At 47.8% G+C, this 26,009-nt stretch overlaps 1 protein-coding gene across 9 annotated transcripts; it reads left to right on the top strand.

Moving 5' to 3' along the window:
• The first annotated feature begins 1,311 nt into the window (after positions 1-1,311).
• shdb (Src homology 2 domain containing transforming protein D, b) lies at positions 1,312-21,275 on the top strand. Of its 9 annotated transcripts, XM_023843533.2 has the most exons (9): positions 1,312-6,376; positions 6,576-6,626; positions 6,792-6,852; positions 7,129-7,910; positions 10,317-10,467; positions 12,399-12,593; positions 18,161-18,314; positions 19,164-19,283; positions 20,371-21,275. In XM_023843533.2, exons 4-9 carry the CDS (start codon positions 7,572-7,574, stop codon positions 20,555-20,557), a joined length of 1,146 nt encoding a protein of 381 aa, XP_023699301.2. In that variant the 5' UTR covers positions 1,312-6,376; positions 6,576-6,626; positions 6,792-6,852; positions 7,129-7,571; the 3' UTR covers positions 20,558-21,275. The 9 variants fall into 9 exon arrangements, with proteins under 9 accessions (XP_023699301.2, XP_023699302.2, XP_023699303.2 ...); XM_023843534.2 differs by lacking the exon at positions 6,576-6,626; XM_023843535.2 differs by lacking the exon at positions 6,792-6,852.
• The last annotated feature ends 4,734 nt before the right edge of the window (positions 21,276-26,009 follow it).

Genomic DNA, 26,009 nt, shown 5'->3' with positions numbered 1-26,009 from the left:
TTGCAGTAACAGTGACCAAAGGTGTTTGGGCCAGTTCAATGTCATAGCAATGCGCTCAAAAATGGAAAAGTAGGCGTCTACCTCATTTTCCCGAAACACAGGAACAAGACCGATGTGTCGGCTCACATCAAAGCTCGATCTACCAATTTCCGGGGAGACAGGCGAGCTCAAGGGAGACCGGGGACGGGGTCTAGGAGCGTCTTGGGCGTCAGCCTGGTCTCGGGCGGAGCGAGCTGCGGGTGGAGGTGTACCTGGTGTGGGTACCTTACGCGGAAGAGGCATTGGTTTTTGGTCGCCCATGCTCATCCGACGTAACTCCAGCTCCTTCTCAGCCTCCATCTCCATAGCCCGGACACGGAGTAGCTGAGCCTGGTACTCCTGTCTCTTAATCTCAAGCTCGAGCTCCCGTAGCTTAATCGTCAGCAGTAGGTCCTCCCTGGTTGAGCGGGGATCTCCAAGATCCATGCGGTGTCCACTCCCTGGATCGTCGCTGCTGGCCTCCGCTACAGCAGACATCCGAACCGGGGTGGCAGCAACACTAGGGGATCCACCCAACTCAGGCAGTATACCTTGCTGAACCAATTCATCGAGCAGAATTTGCTTAACAACCCGCTTGGAAGCCTCAGCGGGAACCAAAATGTTAAAGAAGTCTGCTATCTGTAGCAGATCATCCTTGCGGCACACATCAAATTGTTCGAGTGTGGGGTAAAGGGTGAACGCAACAAGGTCGAATTGGGCCATCACGATTACTGCAATCACCACAACACCCCCCCACACAAAAAAAATCCGCCAGACAAGCACGAAAGGGAAAGAAGGAAAGGACGAGCCCCCAATTTTGTTACGATCCAGTCTAGGGTTGGACCGCAACAAAGTGAAAGGGAAGGAGGGATTGGGGAGGACAGGACAACTAGGGCTAGGAGAAGCTCGTACAGGGCTAGGAGAAGGGAACACGGGACACAGAGGGAGTCTTTTTTTATAGTTTTTTTTATAGTTTTTCACAAACACAATACAAACACTAGGTGTAACGAACGTCAGGAGTGACAAAGGCCAAAGAAACAAACAAAAGCACATCTACCGAGTAACCCAAGCTGAGCTACCTAAGTGAACACAAAGAAAATGGTGAAACGAAACAACAATGCCTAAATCTATCTCCCTGACCAAACAAACAATAATCCCCACGTTAACGAATAAACCAAAAAAGGCAGACACTCCCTACACACCTAGTGAAACACGAAACACCAAGCCGAGGCAAAGGTATCAAAAGGGAAAACCGAGAGGCGAAGTCGAAACACAGGCGAAAGTCCAAAACCAATCAAGCAATCAGAAACAAAGGCGAAAGTACAAATAAGGGCGAGGCGAGAATCGGAAGTCAAGGGCAAAACAGTCATACACGATCAATCAAACAAAGCAAAAGCGAACAGAGAGCGAGCTAGCAGGCGAGAAGCAAGTAGCGGGCAGACGAAGGGACGAAGCGGCGAACTCTTCAGCTGGCGAACCGGAAACGGCTTCGAGGGCAAGGGAGGCGGGGTCAGGTCCTGAGGGCGGAGTCGAGGGGGCGGGCGACCAATCGGCGAGTGGGCAGGACGTCCGAAGGACCTGCAGGCATCCTCCTAAACTTACGGCACGTAACACTTACGGCACGTACCCGAAACTTACGGCACAAATTCCTTACGGCACGTAACCCGAACTTACGGCACGTAACAATATATAGCCATATATTACAGGATTCTTGCGGTAAACTGGGCATATTCAGTTCCCAAACATTGTCATTTTTGCATAGTATTTTATAAACTCGACTTCATGTGCTTGGTTTTCAGTGTCCTTTGGGATTGTGTCCCAGTGCCCCGCATCACTTTATTTCTAATAAATAGGATACATCCGATTGACTGATTACTGATTAAGTGCATCAGTTTAAACCTTATTCATCCGAATGTTACAGTTTGAATAGCATCATGCTCTTTGTGCCGACCTGCAGCCATAATCACAGTCAATGACGGTTTTTCAAATTTACTATCCCACTCAGGGAAACTTAGTTGCAGTTAGGTGTTAAAAACATAATCCATCATAAATGCAAGATAAAAACATACCAGATTGAACACAAGGACAGCATTACTGTACAGTACAATACAACATGACAAATGAGCCAAGCCGCAGAGGGCGAAAATACTTGGTGCCATCATTTCTGTGAAACCATTTGTGTCTTTGGTGATTATGTGTGCCTACAGAGATGTAATGCTCGTGAAAAACCAAGCATTCTTGCAAATACGCAAAATGAGTTTGAGATTTAGGATAACACCTTTTCTGGTATTCACCAGGACAAAGGTGTTTCTAATAAAGATAATGTCACTTACGCCCTTAGAACCGGGAATATTTAAAGCAGGGTTTACCATTTAAGGTTCTGGAGGGCCAGAATCCAACAGTTTGCAGATTTCACTGCCGAAATCTTAATGTTTGAGTAGCGAAATCTACAGACTGTTGGATTCTGGCCTCCAGGACCAGAATTGGGGAGCCCTGATTTAAAGGGCCATTTATTGATATTTAACATTTAAAGGAAAACTAAGCTATGGAATTAAGAAGTGACCAGAATTGCAGAAGTCTATCCATTGTAGCTGTGCAGCACAATCGCAAATGTGATTCCATTTTACATGCTCATTGTTCCAGCACAGATGGTAAGCCAACATGGACTGAATCGTTATTCAACGCTTATTCAGAAGCGGCGTAGTCAAGTACTGACGGTACCCCACTGTGTCTGCTGCATGTTGTGGACCTACTGGCAGACACAAGCTCTCAGAATAGGAAAGTCAACATGACGTCCTGCTAGTTCAAAGGAAATTGTATTAAATGCATTCTTGACTAGGAACATTTGCTTCTCACTGGGGAGCACCTCAGTTCTATAGAAAAAAAATCATCTAATTTTCTTATCAGTGTCAGCATTGAATTGATGTGTGTGACTTTTGAAAATATGTGGGACCCATTTTGCGATTTAGGTTCTGTAGTTTCCTTAGGTGTATGAACGGATAATGTACGGTACCTCGTACGATGGATGTCAGTGAAACTACAGCCGGCGATTCATGCTGGAGCACTGATGACATGGAAATGCACAGGATTTTTAAATTTATTTTCTTGGTACAGATTCCTACGTCAACAAGGACTAGTTACAACACAATTCTCAAATTTCAGTAGAATTGGTCTTTAATTGCAAGAAAAAACAGTGCAGGCAGGGACAGCTGCAACAATAAATGCATCTGGAAATAGATCTCGCCGACCTTCAGGATGACTCGCAGCTCAAATTGCACCTTGTAACAGATCATTTTGTTTATTAGTGCTTTGCTTGGCAGCAAAGATTTTCTCCACCACGCTGCTGAACGCCTTTCACAGCCCCTCGCTGTCATCTGGACAGATGAATAATCTGGTTCTCTCTACATACCAGACAAACTGCCCATTTCCATGTGCAGAAGGTGCCAAAATTGGTTATCATACCTGGGTATCTATGTTTTTCTCAAGTGGGCTTCAGACAGTAAATACTGATGTTCGACGGGTTTTTCTCAATTTTCCAGTTATTGTTCTAGCTTTGGCTTACAGTTACATACAATTATTTGTAATTTTCAGTCATTCGTACAGTTTGAAATGTCTTCTGGGATACGATGCCTGTCTCTACTTGCCAATCGAGCTTTGTGAGAGTTGGTTCTCCGCGGCCTGTATTTGCTTAAACTCCACTACATACATACGTAAGTGCATCTAAATTGTTAAATGAATCACACTGCTGTTAATCGGTGGCATCGATAAAATTTATCAGAAAAACTTTGTGACAGTTGCAGATATGGAGATAGGAGGATGCCAAGAAAACTGCTCTCGTAGAGTGTCTTGTTACAATGTTTGTTGACATTGACCTTCGTTAGTGCCAGGCAATCAGTCCAGAAGATACTGGTGATGGAGAACCAGAGTGGGTAATCTCCAAAGCGATGGGAGGGAGCAAAAACGTGAACTGTCTATGGGTTCCCAAGAACCGGGTTGGGAAATGCTGCCCTACATGCATGTTCACCTTTGAAGTCTGGCTACACATCTATCCTACATCTAGTTTAGCATCTTTATTATTTTATCCTGTTCCTCATGACACAATGTGTGCTGCTTTTCATTCTTAATTGCCCCCGACTGTAAATTTGAATGCATTAACTGTTTAAATCCTATTATCATACCGGCAGGTCGGGACTGTTTATTTTTTGGATATGTTAAATCTTATTTGCTAGTTAAGCAATACCCAGGGAATGCAACAGTCTGCATAATAAAGCGGTTTCTTTGCAGCCTGTGTGGAAAAGGCTTCCTGAGCTACTTTGTTGATCTAGTCACATAACAATGTCCCCCCCCCCCAAACAGTTCTGAGGCTCGATTCCAAAAAAGGACACCCATTGCTCATGAAGCCGTGCACTGATCCAGGCTGGGGATTAGACTCCCCAGTCATCCACACCGTAGCAGCGTCAAAATGCACCGAGCAGCCTAATACCAACCGACAAATGTCAAAACAGTGAGCAGTCAGGCAAAGGAGATGCAGCCGCAGCAAACCCTAGGGAGAAGGCAGCCTCTCCCCAGGTCCACGCTGGACCAGATGCAAACAGGACATTCATCTTATATTGTACATCGACCCAGTCCTGCCGCCAGGCAGCACAATGGCTTTGCATTTCTTATCTGCCAGTTACTTATAAAACAGTAAATCGATGACACCTGTGGTGATGCAGACCTGTATCTACTACACAATGGTACAGGAAAGATTTTTCATTTCTAAAAATAATTTTAAAAAAACACTGCATATCTTAATATTTAGAAACTCTGGCTAAAGTTTTGTTCCAATTCTCTTGAAAATTGTTTTCAGGTGTCAGAAATTTGCAACATTCATACCCCCTAGTCACACAACCTCACTACATCAGTCGTTCTCCGCAGAAAGTGGGCAGCAGGCTGGTTTTTCATTAACGATTCTCATTCCATCCTGCATTCCTCCCTCTGTCCCTCCATCTACCTTTCATTCCATTTTTCTGCTGTAATCTACCTCGTGCTCCATTCTTTCCACCAGAACTATCCTGCTCAACAACCACCATTTTACTGTCTTATCTCTTGATCTTCTGTTTACTGACTTCCAAGCCAGCACAACTTTACCCCAGTCCTTGGCCCGGGGACCGTCTGTGTTGACAGAACAGAGTGGAAATAAATCCTAGACACACAGTCTTTTGGTAACTTATCAGAACCTCATGTCTTTGTCTCATTCAAAGTCTCCTTTGCTACGGCAGCCTTTGAAATAATCTCCAGTCTGCTGTCAGTAACTTACAGAATCTCCGCATTTACATCCATCTTTATACGTCATCCCTTCTCTGGCCCTAGATGGATTTGCGTTCGTATTTAAAGAAATCGTAAATGAAATCGGCATCTATTTTAACATAAATATATATTTACATCAGTAACTACAAAACATACATACCTGAATTTAGTGATTAATTGTCATTGTTGACACACCACACAACAACAAAATATGTCCTCTGCATTTAACCCATATGTGACATAGCAGGGGGCAGCTAATTCAGTGCTTGGGGGTGGTACCTTGGTCAGGGTACCTCAGTGGTGCCTTGCTGGTCAGGGATTCGAATCTACAATCTTTCAATTACAAGTGCATATCCCTAACCATTAAGCCACCACTGCCCACTATAAAATAGATAGTATATATAATATAGAGGAGAACATTTGTAAATAATTCAGGGAAGGAAATGCTACATTTTCATTGACTCAAATGATTCACCTGTAAGTCATACAGGCACACTGAAATCACAAAATAATCCGCTGTACGTTTCTTTTTTTTGCATTAAGAATTCGTGCGCGATTTCTACATGGAGCCCGTGGCCGTTATCCAAGGGGTTGTTCGAAGCAGCTATTCCTGGCAGCCGCCCGCCAAGATGCGCGCTGCTGATCCCGATGGGAGAGGGCCAGGCTATTTGGCTTTCATCGCAGTTGTCCTTTGTCCCTGAAACGAATCAACTGGTACCGACGAGCGTGAAAATTAAATGCCACTCCGCTCTTCTTTTTGTATTTGTGATAGGCCTGCAGTCGTACGAATTAAATGTCGGCGAAGAATAATAAGAGGTATCCATTGGCGCTTTCACTCTCCTTTAAACGGGGTGGTCTCGCTCGTTCTCACCCCCGCTCGTGTTGCATCGGAGGTCGGCAGTTAGTCTCCTTGCAGGCTTCGGCACACTTTTGCGGGAGCTAGTTTTACACTCCCCTCTGGACAGAAACTATTTTTAATAGTCAGATTAAATAAAAAAACTATTTTTGAATTTGTTATTAGGACATCTGGAATGGAGGAGCGGAGTGTCAATCAATGAAATGCGTGAAGGTTGGTATGGTTAACCCAGGATCGGTTTGCAAGCACTGAAACGTGATTTAACTAATATGTGATCGCCTGGTCATTGTCGTTCCCCGGGAAGGAGAGGGGCCTTTCCTTATTCCGGAGTCTTTAGTGTTGTGGGAAGCTGTTGAAAGCTTTTTTAAAACTGCAATCTTCTGATAGTCACGTTCGTATCGTTGCATCACAGCTGGTATGCAGTTCGTCCAGAAGTTTAGCAAATCGGACGCGGTTGTAAAAGGTTGGTAAAAGCATTAAATTGAGACATTTATTGTAAACCCGTACAATAAACACGTAGAAAACTGTGTTATGTGGGATACGTGAAGGCTGAACTTTTAACAGTTTGTTAGTTCAACTCTGTTTAACGAGAATTTTTGTACTTTTTACGTCTCGTTTTTTTTTACAGTCTGGCATTTGTAGGGTTTCTAACTGCATGGAACGAGCGCTGTAATTTATAAGGATGCCAGGTAATAGCCCACATTACCATATTAACAACATTTAATGATAACCGAAATAATAGTTTTAATTACGGGGGGAAATGAATGTCAATTAGTTGTCTGAAACGTCAAGGCTACACTCTTTGAGAAACGTTATCGGCTTGGAAAGAAGGGGACCTTTTATAAAGGAAAAGGCTAGAGGCAAATGTTGTGACAGGCTTAGTGATAACAGGAGATGGGGACAATGGAGCGCTGTGGCACGGATTACATTTAAGAAACATTTATCGTTTTTTTTTTTTTTGGCAGGCACGTTTAAACAGCTGTTATTAATAAGTATATGGAGATGCACTCCGAAGTCCTTCCCAAGCCGTCAGTCTAGACATTTCCCATTTACTGGATCCGCAGATCGGTGCCAGCTGTCGGGACTGTATGAAAGTGTGCGAGGTGCGTATCTATGAACACATGGGAGTCTGACTGCATGGGAGGAACATTCAGCCGGATTTACTGGCGGTTGCCAACCACTTCAAAATCCCACGGATGTAGCCAGTTCGTGCTTATTAAGCTCCTGTGCGCTTTATCCTCAGATTTAAAATACGGACAACGTGTTTCCCTCAAAGAAATCCAAATTCTTTGATGCCGGGTTGCTGAAATAAGGTGCAGACTTTTCCCGATCGAGTTGCCTCTCACTGTCCGGCAGCAAACCTCGGTGCGCACGTTTTGGGGGCTGCCGTGCCCTTCTCGCCGGACAGATGGCAAAGTGGCTGAAAGATTACCTGAGTTTCGGGAGCAGGCGTGTGCCGCCGCAGCCACCAAAACCGGATTACACCGAAAGCGAGATACTCAAAGCCTATCGCATCCAGAAGAGCCTGGACTTCGAAGACCCGTACGAAGAGTCGGAGAAACGAGCTCGGAGTGAATCCGGAGCGGCGGATGTGGCGCAGCCAGGCTTCGGATCCCCGCTGAAGTCTGGCACTCTGGACATGAAGATCCTGTCTCCCAAACACCGACTCATCAAAGTGGAATCGCAGGACCTGGGCAGAAGCAAAATACTGCTGAGCGCTGTATCTATCGAGGAGCCACCCGTGCCGGTGAGTAATTACGGAAGCTCAATTACACACGTATGCAATTATGCATGGCGCAGTTGCAAAGCAACTTGGAGAGAGAAATTATAACGGTGCATGTTGTAAATGGCACTCCTCGTCATAGAAATAGTTCTACACAAATTTAACTTCATGAAATGATCCTTGAAATGGAAGTTCTTGGTCATTTTATTCATGCTGAGATGTGCTTTAACTGGGTAATATCTGCACGGCAGAAATTTCGATTTTAATAGACATTTTCGCTTGAAATCCAATATATAAACATTCAGCAGGTCATTAAACAATTCAAAATACAATCCAAGTCAGTTGGTGCTTACTGAGACATAAAATGGAGCTCTGCATGTAGTTTTTATCACCTATAAATGGATTTAAAAAAAAAAACTGATCAGAGTTAAAAATCTACGCGGAAACCATTAATCAGCGAATTATTCTCTGGGTTTCTAACTGGCGCTTAATTTATGCCCGGCATAACTGATTTATAATATGGGAAGGTTGTGAACGCAAATGGTTTTTAATTAGAGATGAGACGGCTCTCTCTCTTATCTTAGGTCGGTGCTTCGTGTTCTGATAAATAATGAATGAAGTTTGGATTTAGGGCACTCTCTGGTAACTGTGCTGGTAACACGGGTATTACTGCCCGCTCCCACGAGGTAAACAAAAGCTTTACCTTGTCAACTGCAAAGTGTTTATGATACTGGTATATATTGTATAATCACTTCAGTTATTTGTGATATTGATTTAAAAGAATTTGTATGTTCTCCTAATACAAAGTCAAGAATAGAGCTAATGGTTTTATGTCAGTTATAAAAAAATAAATTCATGCATTACTTCCCATTGTGTATATCTTTATGATCACATGCGCACACACACACACACACACACATTCACACGCTGACACATCTTTGTGGGGACAGTCCATTCATTTCTATGGGCATAACCCTAATCCCAACAATGATGACATGACCTTAACCCCTAACCAGCCCTAACCTTAACCATAAGTAACCAACCGAAATACAGGACTTTTGGCATTTTTAGTTTTTAGATTGCAGTCACGGATTTTTATAAACTTGAACTTCCCCATAATGGCCCTCACAATGTCAAAATAACAGATTTTTGGTCCCCACAATGCAATATATACATAACAGCCCCCCACCCGCACCCCCCACGCACACACATACGCACTTACACCATTGGCCCTCATAAAACAGGGTTTCTCACCCTAATGCTGAGGCAGGGCTGCTCTACCTACGGGTGCGACGGCTTGAGCGAGGTTTGCATTACTTCCTGCTCGACAAACTCTGCAGCACCGCCAGTAGCAAAGCGAATCTCACATTTGCCAACTGCTGACGTGAGCCCAGGCTGCATCCGAATGTCTGTGCTCCTTGACAGATAAGGTAGCTGATAAGGCAGATCCATGAAAAGTGCTGAATCCGTTGCTTCTGTGTCTGATACAGCTAACAGTATGCTCTGCCTCAAATATGAATTGGGGATCTTTGAGAGCCTTGTACCCATTAGCGATCTGTGCAGCTGGCTGCCCAGTAATTTGTCCCTGTTCTCTCTACTCTGGGAATGGTTATTAATTAATTGCAGCTTTCTGCTATCAATGACACTCTGGAAATCGCGGGGGGGACAGCATCAGGCGCCCAAGCACAGGCGTTCATTGCTAGAGGTTTCTTGCAGGGATCGGTTTAATCACCACGGCCGTTTCCCATGTGCTTTCCGAATATAACCGTAAGTGTCGGTCAGATGGCTTCTCTCGCTTTCTGAGGGATTGGCATTATTGAAAAGCACGTATATTGACTGATTTATTCACATATTAGCTACAAAAATAACACTCAGGGCTACAGGGAGCAGTGAGCAGTGCTTTTGTAATGAGACCTGGCCAGTCATCTTAACAATGTATGTTATGTTACTTTAGGCTAAGTTGTGTTACATTAGGCTACGTTACTTTACATTAGGCTGCGTTACATTAGGCTGCGTTACGCTGCTTTAGGTTTCGTTACTTTAGGCTAGGTTACGTTACATTAAGCTACTTTACATTACATTAGGCTGCGTTACGTTACTTTAGGCTGCGTCACGTTACTTTAGGCTACGTTACGTTACATTTGCCTTGGCTTGGCTTTATTGTCTCCCTTAGGAAAAATTTGTCTCGGACATTCTAGTGAACACATGCATCCCAGTCTCACACATGTCACCTACACTAAGAACATTGCATAGAATGTTACACGAATGCCCTCCTTCAAAATATTGCACATTGCCTTCTACAGATTATACAGGCTATGTGTTCTAATTACGTTCTCTGTTTACACCTGCAGCGTTCTGCGCTTGATGTGTTGCCACAGTAACGTCCCGGCAACAAAGAACGTGGTCTAACGACATGGTTTCGTTTCTCAGGTGATTCCGTCGGCCCCCGCGGTGGGCGACACCGATTACTCTGATCCCTTCGACGCTCGATCGGACCCCAGGTCCGATCCTGATACGGAGCAGCTGCCCCCGGAGAATAATGGCTACATGGAGCCATTCGAGGCCCAGAGGGTCATTACAGGTGCACACAGGCCTTTCTGATTTCTGGAATCTTCCTTATCTTCACACTGATTACTTTGCACAGCCCCTTGTTCATGGTTATAGTGCCTTTCCTGTTCTGTTCTGTTCTGGCCCGGCCACGTCTGCCTGTTGAAATGGTCGTAATTCAGATTCTTCCACATGCTCGTTTTTGGTCCGTTTATCAGTTTGAGGTATTACTTTTAGCCAGTCGTCCGTCTTGGTTGTTTTCCCGGTCAGTACTGCTCGTGGTCATTTTTTCTCAGAATGGTACGAAGCCCGCAGTCTTTTAGATGGCAAACTCCGTCTCACTAATCACAGTAAGTCCTTCAGGTTCTGCTTACAAACAAACCAGCCGGCTTAGATGCATCATATGGCTGCTAATGGAAGCAGCCCTGAAACGACCCAAACCTTCAGTCTGCTTCGGGCTGCCAGCGGAGGCTGTTCCGCGCTTTGCCTGCTACTCTAGTTATGTGTGCAGATATAAACAGGATTTGTTCCCCTAATTAAATTCGGGGGTGGTGAATACATTTGCTGAAGGCTACCATCTCTCATTACTTTGAGCCTTTTTGATGTTTGCGGCAACAGTTAACTGTGGGTAAGAGTCTAATCCACACTATTGGTAGCCATTTTCCTATTGGTATTAGAGTGTGTGTTTTCCTATACTCCATAGATATTGCCTTCTGGGGAGAAAATCCTTCCAGAGCCCCCTGTTCGCCCTCTAAAATGATACCGCTTTTCTCTTGAATACTGGCTTCTCCAGCTTGATGTCCTCCTATCTCTGGAATGTCCAGTGTGGGCCTGAGCAGTGGAATGCAGTGACCCCGTGTCTCTGTCTGAGCGGCTTAACATCAGAACGAGCCCCCTGCTCCCCTCTCCTCATCTTTCCACCTCTGGGTCTATCCCCAGGGCATCCTCTGTTGCCATAGTTACAGCAGGGGGCACCCAATAGCAGAGATTCCTCTAAAGGTTAAAGTTTATCTCGCTTTGTCTGCCCCTTGTTCTTTCTCTCTGAACCTTCCTCCTGTGTTGTTCCCTGATAACGGCTAATGTTAAAAGTAACATCACATTTATTAAACATTGGGCATTACTGAGAGGAAAAGTACTCGATTTACATTCTGCGGTTTTACTAAAAAATTTTAAATCCCTGCCATACATACACTTCATTACATACATAACTGGTTACGACCTACTTTTTCTTTCCAAATCCATTTCAAGGGTAGACTAGCTGTTCAGAAAACCCTTTCTGTACAGCGCTGCACTGAGCTGTAATTTTTACACTTGCGGCTTTCCTGTTAACTTTAACAAGTCAACGTTTTTGACCATAGAAATGCCACTTATTGAATGTTTTTGTAAATTCCAGCGTGTAGAACTTACAGAAATGACATTGTGCATGAAAATCCCTGTAGAGTGGCTGTTTCTGAGATGCTGGAACCACTGAGTCTCACACCAGCAATCACACCACATTGAAAAATAGATCAAGCAGCTTAGCCATTCTGATACTTAGCCAAAAAATGACTGATCCTCTAGGCTCTGCTTGTGTGCTGTATGTACTCAGCCACAGGATTGGCTGTTTGTAAGGGCAGGCTGTTTGCATTAGTAAGCAGGTGTACCTAATAAACAGGCCGCTGAGCTTGTCGTGCTGGGACACTGGGAACTAAAACGCAAAAAATCACACATTGTGATGTAATACCAGAGACGGTGGAGGCTTTGATTGTTACAATGCCTCTGTGCTTAAGAGCTCAGCTCGTATCCACCTGAAGGATTAGTGCCTTAAAGTATCTCTGCATGAGCAGCAAATTGGTTCCTTCAGAATCCGGTGCCAGTCGGCAAGCAGAGTGTTCTGTTGTCATAGGGCGGGTTTTAGAAGAACGGACCGCTCACCGATCAGGTGATGCCACCTTCGTCGCCATGACACCATTCTCATGTCCCCAGAGCTGCAGTGGGCCCCGGCGGGAGGCCACCCAAGATGCGGATTCCAGCTGTATGACACTCCGTACGAAGAGCGGGCCCCGGGGGGCCCCGAGGAGGGCCGCGAGAGCCGCCTGCCCCGGGACGACGAGCGACCGGCTGACGAGTACGACCAGCCGTGGGAGTGGAAGAAGGACCACATCTCCAAGGCCCTAGCAGGTACACGCCCACCTGCCTAACCCCCGCCCACCCACCTAGCCCCGCCCACCCACCTAGCCCCGCCCACCTGTCTGGTCCCACCCCCTCTGATGCCTCACCCCTTTCCTCTCCCATTTCCATTAGGCCATGTTCACGCCAAGACTAAATGGAGTCCTGAATCCGTCATTTAGCAACTAACGACTTCCAGTCACGCTGTTTTTTTTTTTTTTTTTTTGAAGCATCGTGCTGGTCCACTGATCATAAGATCCATCCATTGACCTCCACTGACCCTGTGCACCCTGTATCTTCTTTTTCCCGGTAATGTCATCCAGGAAAGAAACAACAATGACGGCACTGAGTCCTGCTAGAAGTGGCTAATGAAAGCCCCTTTGGCTAACATGTAAATGAATATGGCCCCAGTGCTTTCTGGGATATGCTCCAGGCTCACAGTCACCCCGTGGGTTGATTGATTAATGGACGGATGATGGATGGATGGCCCCGGGTGTGTGATCGGTACCAGTGATTGCTGGCGGTAGCTTTTATGCTGGAAATGCGATAAGGAAAATCGTGAAGGATGATTGGTGCAAAGGAGTGTAGAGCCAACAAAACAAGCGGTCTGCAGAAATACTCTGTGACATGCCTGCTGTATGTAAACAAGGTGTGTTTCCAGCAGCGAAAGCACAGTGATCTCTGCCTCCTGCCGTTACGGGCCGGCGTTTCTGAGAATGACAAGTGCCGCCAGTGTGGGAGAGAGGCGGATTCCAGCAGGCGCCTTGCCTCTTAGGATAAGTGTACTGGCTTGATTGTGTTGCTATGCAACAATCTCTTTGAATATTATGATGGCGGCTGAATCTCCTGTTGCTTGTTCCCGCAGATAGCGTCTGTAGTCTTCACAACCCCCGTCTGTCGGTCTGTCTTTTTCTTTTTTAATTTATTTACCACATTGTAGTCACTGCGTGAACTGTGTGCGTGTCTGTGTCTCTGTCTGTGCATTTCTCTCTCTCTCTCTGTCAGTCTGTGTCTGTCCGCCCGCCTGCCCAGTCACACAGAAGCCCTGTGTGTGTATCTCCCATGGCTGTCGTGCCCCAAGCCGCCGGGGTAAATGCCCCCTTTGATTCGTGGCAGACGGTGGCATGCTGGCAGACGTGCCCATTTGGCCTCTGCGCGCTGGCGGCCGCGCATGTAACAGGTGGACATGCGTGTCAGTGGCCAGGCGTGTGTGGCAGGTGTGCGGGGGGGCTGTCACGCGTCGCGTGGGTCGGGCATACTCGTAATGGAGCCATTTGGAACGAGCTCTGAGCTGGGCCGTGTGACAGTAAATCAGCGTGGCCGTCCTCTATGCCCGTGTGCCCCCCCCCCCCCCCCCCCACTCTGTCTCCCAACCCTTCACCCCTGGATTAATTAATTTCATGCTTGCGCGTGCGTGACTGATGAGGTAATAAAGCCCACGGAAGCGGGAATGTGATCAGATGGGGGGGGGGGGGGGGTGTCATAGTGGATACGAAGCCGAGGCTGCATCTCCATGGTGACAGTTATTCCGAGAGCCGTCCGACATGCACAGGCTGCCGGATGGGATCGTTTACAGGGTCGTTAGGAGAGGTTCTCGGAAATGGAACGCGTCACTAATTGTCGGGGAGGTTCCGCCCCCCCCAAGGCAAGGCAAGTGTCATTTTTTCTGAGTAGATCTCTGGTCCTGGAGTGTGCGGTACAGCGGTCTCCACTATGTCCTCTTCAGCACAGGCAGGCAGGTGTGTGTGTGTGTGTGTGTGTGTGTGTGTGTGTGTGTGTGTGTGTGTGTGTGTGTATATATAAACAGGACAGCAGCGGGATGGCCCAGGTCACCACAGAGGTGACACCAGCAGGCAGGGGGATTGTGGGTATGCCCCTCCCCTCGGGTGCGATCACTCTCACGCTGACGCGGATGCTGACTCCCATCTTCACAGCTTCATCTTTCCAGCGGTGATAGACACCCACCCCGACCCCCACCGCTGATTTTACACACACGTGCAGATAAGCCCCCACCTCCTCGGGGAGAGTACAGGGTCCTCTCCCCCTTATCACCAGCTGCCTCTCACCCGTCCTCTCCGCTGCCCTGTTCAGCGTTAACCATCGCCAGACAGTGCCCCTCCTGTCAGATACGCGGCCCTGGTTTGAACGCTGATCTTTAAACAATGTTTTTTTTCCCAAAGAGACATTGTTTATCACCTGGAACTTTGATACAAGGAATGTTCTTAAGAACGTAAGAAATTTACAAACGAGAGGAGACCATTCGGCCCATCAAGCTCATTTGGGGAGAATTCAGCTAATAGCTCAGAGTTGTTAAAATCTTATCTAGCTCTGATTTAAAGGAACCCAGGGTTTTAGCTTCCGCTACACTAACAGGGAGACTATTCCATACTCTAACTACACGCTGTGTAAATAAGTGCTTATTCAAATCCAGTTTCAAGTGTTCTCCTGCTAATTTCCACCTATAGCCACGAGTTCCTGTATTTTAATTAATATTGAAGTAAAGTAAAACAATCAAGGACAATAAAATCTATACTGTGTGTGTGTGTGTGGGGGGGGGGGGGGTTGTGTGTGTGTGTGTGGGTTTGTGTGTGTCTGTGTGTGTGTGTGTGTATTTGTGGGTTGCTCAGGTCAACTGAGGCATTTTTGGATACTGCTGGTTCATGCATCAGTATCATAGGACTCTGTCTGGTAGGAAGTGTTCACATGGTTTGCGCTGTTTGTTTCGTCTGCCGCGTGTCTGGGAATTCTGGGAAGGGGCCCTCGGAACGATCAGCATTTTCGCACCAGGTCCCGGTGAGCAGGACCTGCTGAAACTGCTGAGATCATCACAAGTCGGATGCAACTGCAAAGGCTGCAGTGTTGGCTGCTCGGAAAGCCTCCCATCTTAAGTAGCCGTGAAATAAAAAGCAGTATCTCCTGGTCGCTTGTTTGCGGTCTGCCCAGCTGCCGAAGTGTCTGGCCGTTTGTGTTTGTGTGTGCGCAGTAACCTGTGGGGGAGGCTGCCCGCGCCCCCCCCCCCCAGCCAGCATGCAGCTCGCTGGTCCCTCAGGGCCGGCTGGCTTTTCTCTCAATTTCTCTTTCCACCAGGGGTGCCCCCCCAGCACAGATTCATTAGTTTTGTGGCAGAAGCACAGACATTAATAAAACTTGGTCTCACTCACTCACTCGCACACAGTGTGTGTGTGTGTGTGTGTTGGGGTCAAAGCAGACTGAGGGAGGTGTTGGGGGGGTGTATGTCTCACTTCGGTGAAGAGGGGGAGAAAAAAATCAGGGAGGGAGGCAGAATCTGACGATGGGGGTTTATGATGTTATGGTTCTCATGGACTGAGGGTTGAGGCCGGAAGCTTGGAGCGGAGTTGCGTTGCATCTCTGCCGCTGCCACGGGCCGGGGTTGCGATGGGAGGCCCTGCGTGTCCCGCTTCTCCGCGCCGCTAACGTGCCGGCGCTGGCCTGCCGCTGCCACGGGCCGGGGTTGCGATGGGAGGCCCTGCGTGTCCCGCGTCTCCGCGCCGCTAACGCGCCGGCACTGGCCTGCCGCTGCCACGGGCCGGGGTTGCGATGGGAGGCCCTGCGTGTCCCGCGTCTCCGCGCCGCGCCGCTAACCAGAGGTGTTAATTGCATCCCGTTAACAGACGACGTCACGACTCGCGCGGTAGAGAGTCGTGGGGTAATTAGTGTGACCGGAACATGGTGTCCCTGAAAATGCCATAAAATGTAAATAATGTCATTAATTCTGTTTGTCTTCTAGTGCTGCTGCCGTCGTGAGTCGCGTATAAATCGCAGTATTTTCACTCTATTTGGAGCCTGAATTAAATATTTTAGATACATTAGTGTAAAGAACCTAAAATTAAATTTTTAAATATATTTTATGTATTAGTGTTTATGAGGCACCGTTCCTGAGTGTCAGTGGCAGGGACATTAATTAAAACGTGTCTGTCTGTCTGTCTGTCTGTCTCTGCTGCTGCACTTTCATCTTTCACGCACACGCAGGTTATTTGTTATGGGGGGTAAATGTGGCCAAACTCGCCAAGAGGCCAGATGTGACGCGGCGTATACAGACGCTGTGTTTACAGAGCCGCAGGGTCAGAAGGTGGCTGTGATGGGGCGGAGGGCATCCCACCTTTGTTACTGCTGACAGGCGTGGGATGGGGACAGAGCCGAGAGTCTCTTACAAACGAGCGGCTGGGGGAGGGGGGGTCGAGCCGAGTAGCCTGTGGCATGAGGATCTGCCACTGGACCAGGAATGCAGGGGAATTTGCGCGCTGGTTGGAAATTATTATTATTATTATTAGTATAATAATAATAATAATAATAATAATATTTTACTCTCTGAAACAACTCTGCCTTGAGTTGCCCCCCTCCTCAGAGTAGCAGTGGCCCATCATGCCCGTTTGTGGGAGGGGGACACAGCCCCTGTTGAGTGCTGCATGTGTGAGATTTAAAAAGCTCTTCAGGAACCCCCACTGGGTGTCTGCTCTCCGCCTGGCCCGGAGGCCCCTCCGCTCGCCCCCCACCCCCGCACGCCTCACACCTTCTCTTCTAGGGGCTGCTCTAGGTCCCAGCTCCCCCCCCCCCCCCCCGCGGCCCATTCCGGTCCCGCGGGCGAGGGGTCGAGTGGGGCTGCCTCGCTGTGTAATCGCAGGTTCTGTCTGTCCGTCGGGCTCCAGATGGGCCCATTGTGAGGCGCCGCGCATCAATAATTCACAGAGAATGAGCGGCAGCGCCGGCCCGGCCCGGCTTGTTCAATAATTAAGTGGGGGGGGGCATGTAGGGGCTGTTTCCTTTTTAAAGCGGCCACACTGCTCCCTTTCATCTCCCGGGCGGGGGGCAAGGCGGATATGTCAGTTCATAAAGACGTCAGTTGTTCCCTTAATGGGGTGTTTTTTTTCTCTCTTTTTTTTTTTTGTGCCTCGTCTGTTGTCCCCCCCGGGCTCTGGGAGTGACTGCAAGGGGGGGCAGAGTGTGTGTTCAGCCGAGACTTCACTGCATGATTGTGGCCATTTAAATCCCAAAGAAGGCCCCCTTGTTCGTCTGGCAACCGCTAACCGCTAACCGCTAACACCGCAGCCCCTCTCCCATTGTCCGGCTGCTGCTTTGTTTCTTCCTCCCCTTCCCATCATCGTTTTTATAGCACTGGTACTTCTCTATACGTTCCTTTTTATTAGTCCTTTCTAAGCCCCCACCCCCCACCCCGATATTGAGACCGCTCCCCTCACTAGTGATTAAAGAGATTTGCTGACCTTCTGCGACCTCCCCTTCCCATGGAGAGCCAGGCGCCCCGCCCCCCCACCCACCCATGACACCACTCGTCTCCCTGCGTGCTTCAAAGTGAAGCGTCGCCATGAGTCATGGGGCCCAGCAGAGTCCGACTCCAGGCTTTGGTCCACCTGACCTCCCAGAATCCTTAGCGCAGCGGTCACTCGCTCTTCCTCTGCCGGATCCTCAGCGTTATGACACGGACTGCCAGGCCTGACAGCAGTTCCCTCCCCAGTGCTGTCCACAGAAATAGCTAGATTGGGACAGAATTGTAGACATTCCATTTTCCGGCCCTTAAGTCCCTCCCCTTTCTCCGCCTACAGTGCAGTTCGAGGCTGCAGACTGGGAACGCTCCCCGTTCCCCTCGGAGCGCCTCCACCAGGCCAGACTGGGCGCCGCCAGGCACCGGAAGCCCGCCGACGCCCACGCCATGCTGGGGGAGAGAGTGGACCCCACCCTGCCCTTGGAGAAGCAGGTGTAGGTACTCTCCGCCTGCCGCCATGCGCATAGGGGCAACTTTTAATCCTGCAGGGCCTCTGGTTCACCGTGGACGTCCGTCACCCCGAGAGCGTCTGATGGATGTAGCAGCAGGGTAATGGCTGCACTCAGGGTATGATAAATGTTTCACCTCCCGGTGTGACTCCCCCCCGCTTCTGCTCTTCATTCATTTGTCGCCCTGAACTTGAGTGAATTATCACGGTCATTGTCTAGCCTTTTGAAATGTGTTATTTTCACATACATAAAAATTCTTCGCCAAAAAGCAGAACTATAGGATTGTCCCACGTCGTCCTGAGCTGTATTAAGCTGCGCTGGCTGCTTTTGTTCAATTTTATATAGTGCCTTTCACTGCTTAGTTGCCCCAAGGCAGTTAACGAGTGTGCAGAAATGTATTATTAGAATGTAGATACTGAATTGTGATTCTTGCTGTATGTCTGTGTGTCAGATGCAGCTGTCAGCTGTCATCCACAGAGGCGCTCTCCGTGTGTGCGTGTGTGTGTGTGTGTGTGCGTGTGTGTGTGTGTGTGTGTGTGGTGGTTTGTATATATTTATATGATAATAACCTGTTATTTTGATGTGCGGACCATTTTTTCTGTCCCCACAAGGGGAAACTCAATTTTATAAAGACCTGTGATTGCTATCAAAAATCTAAAAATGCCAGAAGTCTTGTATTTCATTTGGTTACTTATGGATAAATAAGGTTACGACTGGGTAGGAGTTAAGGTCGTCATTGTTGGGATTAGGGGTTTTCCCCATATAAATGAATGGATGGTCCCCACAAAGATATGGATACAAACGTGTGTGTGTGTGTGTGTGTGTGTGTGTCAGGTGGTACCACGGCAGCCTGTCCCGCTCAGAAGCAGAGTCCCTACTCACCCTGTGTAAGGAGTGCAGCTACTTGGTGAGGACCAGCCAAACGGGCCGCTCTGACTACTCCCTCTCTCTCAGGTACCTTCCACCCCCCCCTGCGCGGTCTGCCTCCCCATCCACTCCCTTTCCTCCCAGCACCGCGTCCAATCGGAAATCAAACGGAGCGCGCTGTCCATAACTGAAGTTTAAATTGCGTCAAATTGCATTTCAAAGCGCTGCGCCCTGGTGGAGCCGCCAATTTTATACGCGCCGTAAAGCCGGCAGGGTTGTGCTAAATACACGCTTCGGCACCGTCTGATGCTGCCTAAAAGCCCCCCTCCCCTCAATGGAACAGCTGTCCCCTTTCTTCAGCACCACAGCACCTATTCCATCCTCCTAATTAGAGCGGAGAGCTGGCGCCCCCCCCGCTCCGGCAGGTAACGTGCAGTCGAGTGTGCGACCCGGCCTTCCATGAATATTAATCACCCTCGGTGGCGGTTCTGCCGCCGTATCCCCGCTGCTCCAATCAGCGCTAATGGATTTGGAACTAATTTAATTCCAGGGGTCCCCTATGTGACATTTTAACGTTAGCAGGATGGCTAAAGTGCTCTCGAGCAGCGGTGAAAAGACATGAGCGAGACCGGGCGGGGGGGGGGGGGGGGGGCGGGAAGCGCAGTTAATGCGATGCCTTTGTGTCTGGCTTTTGCCGCAACACGGCCGCACATACACACAAAACCAGATGCTCGCAAGATTACTTTGTACTGCTGAACTACATCTTGGGAGGGAAAATTGGCTGAATCAAATGAGATTGCCAGCAGGGGGCGATACGTGTAGTTACTATATCATTATAAATACACGAGGTTCCCTCAGAGTGCTTCGTCTGCTAAGTCGGATTTTTCAGTTTGGAAATGAAACCTGAAATTAGGTGCTGAATTAATTTTTATTCCACGTTGGCCCTGCTCCACGTAATAAGTCACAGCAGTCAGCCAATTAGAGCCATCCGTCTCCCTCTGTTACTATAATTAGAAATACCCCAGGGCGGAGCTTGTCTTCTTAAAGGGGCGGCGCTGTCCCTGTCACTGCAGTCGCTCCATTTCCTTCAGCGCTTGTGACATGTGACTCACCGGTCCCACATGTGTGATGTGTGTAATCTCTGCCCCCTCCCCCCCCTTCCTCTTTCCCGCAGAAGCTGCCAAGGCTTCATGCACATGAAGTTCACCGTGTCCAAAGAGGGGAAGCACATCCTGGGCCAGAACAGCCCGCCCTTTGACACCATCCCGGAGGTGGTTCACTATTACACCACTCACAAGCTGCCCATCAAGGGCGCAGAACACTTATCCCTGCTTTTCCCCGTGCTGGTCCAGACTCTCTGAGCTGCAGCCTCCTGATTGGACGCTCCTGTTTGCACACCTCAGCCGATGATTTTCTTTATTCCCAGTGTTGTCCTCACTACGTAGGATCCAGTGGCTGTTTAAGGTTTCTCACTTGTCACTTAGACAATGTTTCTGATTTTCTGTCAAATGAAGACTTTTTAATCAAGTGTATAATATTCCCCATTCCAATTGGACGTCCTCTTTTCCGATAAATGGTCTCTGGAGACCCCGTGTTACTCACGCAAGCGGCGAGACTGGCCTGGAGCCATGCAGATTTTCATGTCTGCCAATATCATCAAGCTCGTTAAATTCCCGCTCAATAATTAACCCTGTTATTCCTGGGTTTGCGGTTCAGCATCCACCAACCTGCTGGATGACTTAGTGTAGTCATCATGTACGGCAGGAGAGGAGTTTTGTTATATTGTATTGTGACCCTTACCTGCCCCCCCACATCCTACCCCCATCCCCTGTCCATTTTAAGATCACTGCCTGGTTTGCAGTGTTCAGAATTTTAACTTGGCAAAACGTTTTAGTCTCTGACAAGTTGATCATAATGTTGAATGTTTTAGTAACAACTGCAAAGGAGAAACCGAACCAACCTATTTTAGTAGTATTGTTACGACGGTCGTCCTCGTTACTGCTGATGGTTACCAATAAGCTTAACTGAGCTGTGTTTGGGGTTTCTCACCTGTGCTGAGGAAATAAACTCTGAAGAAGACCCTCCTGTCTGACTGGAGCCTTGCTTCGTCTCGGTTGATCGCTCGCGAGCCAGAGGGGGCGCTGTTGCCCATTGCGCTTGGCTGTCCTTTATGGTACGTGAGCAGCGGCGGTCCTGTCCGGCAGGAACAGCGGGGAGGCGAGGTGAGCGTGGAGGTGAGGCCTTGACCCGCAGCAGCCGAGCCTTTTGATATCGAGCCCGACGGCGACTCGTCCTCCTCCAGCACCCAGCAGGCCTGTAATGGAATGGGGGGGGGGGGGTTCGAAGTATTCATTATCTGGCCTCAGCCAGAATGAAAAGGACCAGTGCTTTCATTAGAGAGCCTGATATAAAAAATGGGGGGAGCAAGTCCAGTGAATATATATCAGTGTCTGAGGCACAGCTGTCTGAAGAAGGGTTAGGTGTAGGGGTATTCGGTATTCACACCCAAAGAAAGTGTGTAAGTCATTATGTACCTTTGGGTAGGCAGTGTGTGTGTTTGGGGGGGTGGAGGGGGGGCGGTCATATATGTATTACATTGTGGGGACCATTTTTTCAGTTTCCATAAGGGGAAACTCAAAATCTGTGACTACAATGGAAAAACTAAACATGCCAAAAATCTTGTATTGATTTGTTACTTAAGGTTAAGGTTGTCATTGTTTGGATTAGGGAATGGATGGTCCCCTCAGAGGTATGAATACAAACTGTGTGTGTGTGTGTGTGTCTGTGTGTGTGTCAGTATCAGCTGTCTTCCAGCACAAAGTGGCTGACTGTGCTGCTGCTGACAGACCCGATCTGGTATCCATCACCATCACGGATCATTTAAGCCGAGGAATACTGACACCTGTGATGCAAACCCCCATCCGTGATGCGCCGCCATTACACATGGGCAGCATGGATGCATGTGTGCCGCAGTTGGTAATCCGTGACGGATCGGGCAGCTGTGCTCACACACACGTGCGGGCGCACATACGCAAGGCACCAGTGCTCCAGGAGCTCGGGGGGGAGCCGCGCCGGCTTGGCCCCCCCGCGCTAGCGCTGCGCTAATCCCCTGCAGATGGTCTGTCGGTTGGCTGGCTGGCTGGGTGACGGCGGCCGTCTGCGCTGCGCGGGTATCGGGTGAACCGGGCTGGGGGGGGGGGGAACTCACAATAATTTAGTGTGTTTTTTTTTCGTTGTGATCTACGAGATGATGGGGCTGTGCCCATTGTGGGGGACGAAGCGTTATATGAGTGTTATGTGAACGTTACATGAACATGTGTGTCGCACCAAGTAGGAATGTTCTCCCCAAATGCAGAAGATGTGAAATTTCCAGCCCATGTATACATCCCCCCACCCCGCCTGCGCAGGGCATAGCTTTTGCCCTATGACTCCTGACCCTGCTGGGCTTCTGATTGGCCCTTGCCTGCCTAAGTGTGCTCCCATTGGTTGGGGCAATGTTTGAGAGGATTGCTTGGGATTTGCAGCTGGCTGTGTGACCTTTGACCTTAGAATTGACATCTCGGCACTTGGACCTGCTGGCTTGTGGCACTAAGCAGATGGGAGGTATATGTGTGTGTGTGGGGGGGGGGGGGGTTTATTCTGTAATGGCACATATGGAAATGCGTTATTGCCTCAAGATATGGACACTTATTATGTTAACTAGTTAAATCAGTCATCTGTTCCAGTATAAATATGGATGCTTTATAGAATACATAATATTACATTAATTTATTTTTTAACACTGTAATTAGTGTCACCACAGGTTATGATTAAGCAGATGCTTTTCTTGACAGGTTTAACCTTTAAGATCAATACAGGCATCGCTGTGGTCCGCTGAGCCACATCCAGATGTTACGGCAGACGCCATCTGCTGGTGAGGTGAGCATCTAGTCTGGGACGTCACTCTGTCACCAGCAAGCACAGTCCTTTCATAGATGAGAGCGTATATGCCACACTCACCAGCCACCAGAGATGCCATTAAGAAAGTGGATGTCTTTACCAAATGTCTTTGTCTATGCAAAAATAGCTTTATAAATATTAGCGGCCAAGTGCTGTAATGATGGAAAGTCTTGTTCTGCTGGTTCCGGATGGTTATTCACTGAGGACTACCCATAGTAGCTAGCTTTTACCAGTTACTAGTTAAGATTTTCAATAATGTGCTGTTTAATCTGTTGTAGGATGCACTATTTTCCCACATACCATGGATTACTATTATATACTTGATCAGAAATACGCTCACTGACAAAAAAGGTTAAGCACCCAGACGGAGTGGTGGGAATGACATGAATCTGCACGTGGTGAAAGGTCATGTGACTGTATCGCAATGATTATATCATCAGATCAAACGGACAACACAGTTGGTAGTATGGGTACACTGCTGGTCCCACATCAGTAAGGTGTGGGTGCCTTAACGTGCCCATTGGTTCCAACATCGGGTGACTGTGACATCTCCATGCCCCACATGCTGGGAAATTGCACAATACGACCATCCGGCCTCAGGCAAAACCACAATGTGACCCCTATCAAACTCTGTCAAGTGCTGGTAATGCTGTCTGATGCGTCTACGAGGCGTCCTCTGTGTCTGGCGACTAAACTTGCCAGCTCCTTGTGAATCATACCATTGACATAACCATCGCTGGTCTGCACGTGTACCAAATTACACCCAAATCAGACCATTACTTCTGGGTGCTTAACTCTTTTGTCACTGAGTATTTGTACATGAGCTGCATCAGGTATATCCTGTCTTGCATCAGGGCAACACAACAAACACATTAAACAGCCTGTTTTCTAAACCACGAGCTCCCTTTCTAAGATGCAGTTTTTCAATTCTGCCACCAGAGGGAAATGTTGAGCTCATGAGGCTATTTTAAATACTGTATATAATTAACAATATACATGTTAGCGCAGTATAAAAGTACACAGCTATATGTAGATTGATTTTTCTCCAAATAAATGAATTAAATAGTAAGTATTTAAAAGGTCATAACAGGTGTGACACTTTTTTTTTTTTTTAAACAGCTCTTTCAGATTTTGTATAGACCACAATTAAACCACAATTTATGAATGTTTATATACCACAGAATGCATACTAAGTACGATACCCTCTGATGAATAAATTAGGCAGATTTAAATAAAGAGAAATCCTACACTGTGCTGAGTGACAATCCATACCTTCTTGTTTGGACTTGTTGGCCTAAACAGGTTCAGGTGTGACAGCTCAGACACTCATTACCGTCTCTGTGACAGGAGAGGACATGGTTTGACCTGGCTGTTAGTTTTACAGGATCATACGTTTTCAGTTTAGTTCTTTGACATTCGATTTCCGCCAAAATGGACGAACCAGCTCATTCTCGCATGGAATTAAGCCGTAACTGGAACTCCGGGCTTGTGGCGTCTGTCATCATCACCCCGGCTCTGTCTGCACGCTCACTCGGTGTCCAGTGGCGCCCCCTTTCTGAGGAGTGCCCACGGTGCGCGTGGGAGAAGCTGCCCTGTGATTTTCTTGTGCCTTAAGGGACAGGCTCCACGCTCAGCAGAATCTGTACTGGATAAACCATTTGTGAAAGATTGATGGGTGGATTATTGGAATCTCAAAATCCTATATAAACGGCATCTGTGTTTCCTATTAGACATTCAACATACACTCACAGGCCTCTTTATTAGGTACCCCTCACTAGTACCGGGTTAGACCACCTTTTGCCTTCAGAACTGCCTTAATTCTTCGTGGCACAGATTCAGCAAGGTGTTTGAAACATTTCTCAGAGACTTTGGTCCATGTTGGTGTGATAGCTGTCGACTGCACCATCATGATGCAAATCTCCAGTTCCACCACATCCCACAGGTGCTCTGTTGGACTGAGATCTGGTGACCGTGGAGGTCATCTGAGTAAGTGAACTCATTGAGGTATGAATTTTACGACATGGTGTGTTTATCTTGCTGGCAGCAGCCATTAGAAGCAGAACCCGAGACCCATCTGACCAGACAATATTTCTCCAATCTTCCATTGTCCAATTTTGCTGAGCCTGTGTCCACTGTTTCCTGTTCTTGGCCGACAGGAGTGGCACCCGGTGTGGTCTTCAGCTGCTGTAGCCCATCTGCTTCAAGGTTCGACATGTTGTGTACTCAGAGATGCTCTTCTGCATGTCATATACTGTAGTCTAATAACGCTGATATCGATAACGAGTTCACCCCTGGGGGGGGATGGGCAGGCGCAGATTAGCAGAATGTATTTACTTAATTTCTTTTTTTTTCTGTGGAAAACAAAAGATTGATCTGCTGCCCAGATATAACGAATTCTAAGCACGTTGTGGACCATATAAAGCCGTCCCATGGGCCGGTAATTTGGGACTGAACAAATCCCTCGTCCCCCGCTACAGAAAATGGCTGATGGTCCAATGCAGTCATCACCATTATTGTAGCAGGTGTCTCTTCAACTCCAGTGCTGGTAACAATTTTAATATTGCCCGGCAATATCAGCCATGATGGACACATCATGCCGATATTTACTTTTAATGAATGTTGTCTGATACCGATACGTTAACCAATATATTGTACATCTCTATGTATAATGTACGCAGAAGTAAATCATTTCAAAACCTTACTGGTAAAGTTTGAAGTGAGCAACACACACTGTTGAACTTTAGAGGCACCTGAAACTTGGACCCTCGTGACGCCACCCCGTTCACTAAACATCTACACCTCGCTGCACAGTTTGAGTTGAACACTCATAGGTAACTGGTCTCTCTACACAGCTGCCTAAAAACAATGTACATA

The sequence above is a fragment of the Paramormyrops kingsleyae genome, chromosome 15 (assembly GCF_048594095.1).
Source record: "Paramormyrops kingsleyae isolate MSU_618 chromosome 15, PKINGS_0.4, whole genome shotgun sequence".
Classification (NCBI taxonomy): domain Eukaryota; kingdom Metazoa; phylum Chordata; class Actinopteri; order Osteoglossiformes; family Mormyridae; genus Paramormyrops; species Paramormyrops kingsleyae.
This window is presented reverse-complemented; position numbering and strand designations above follow the sequence as displayed.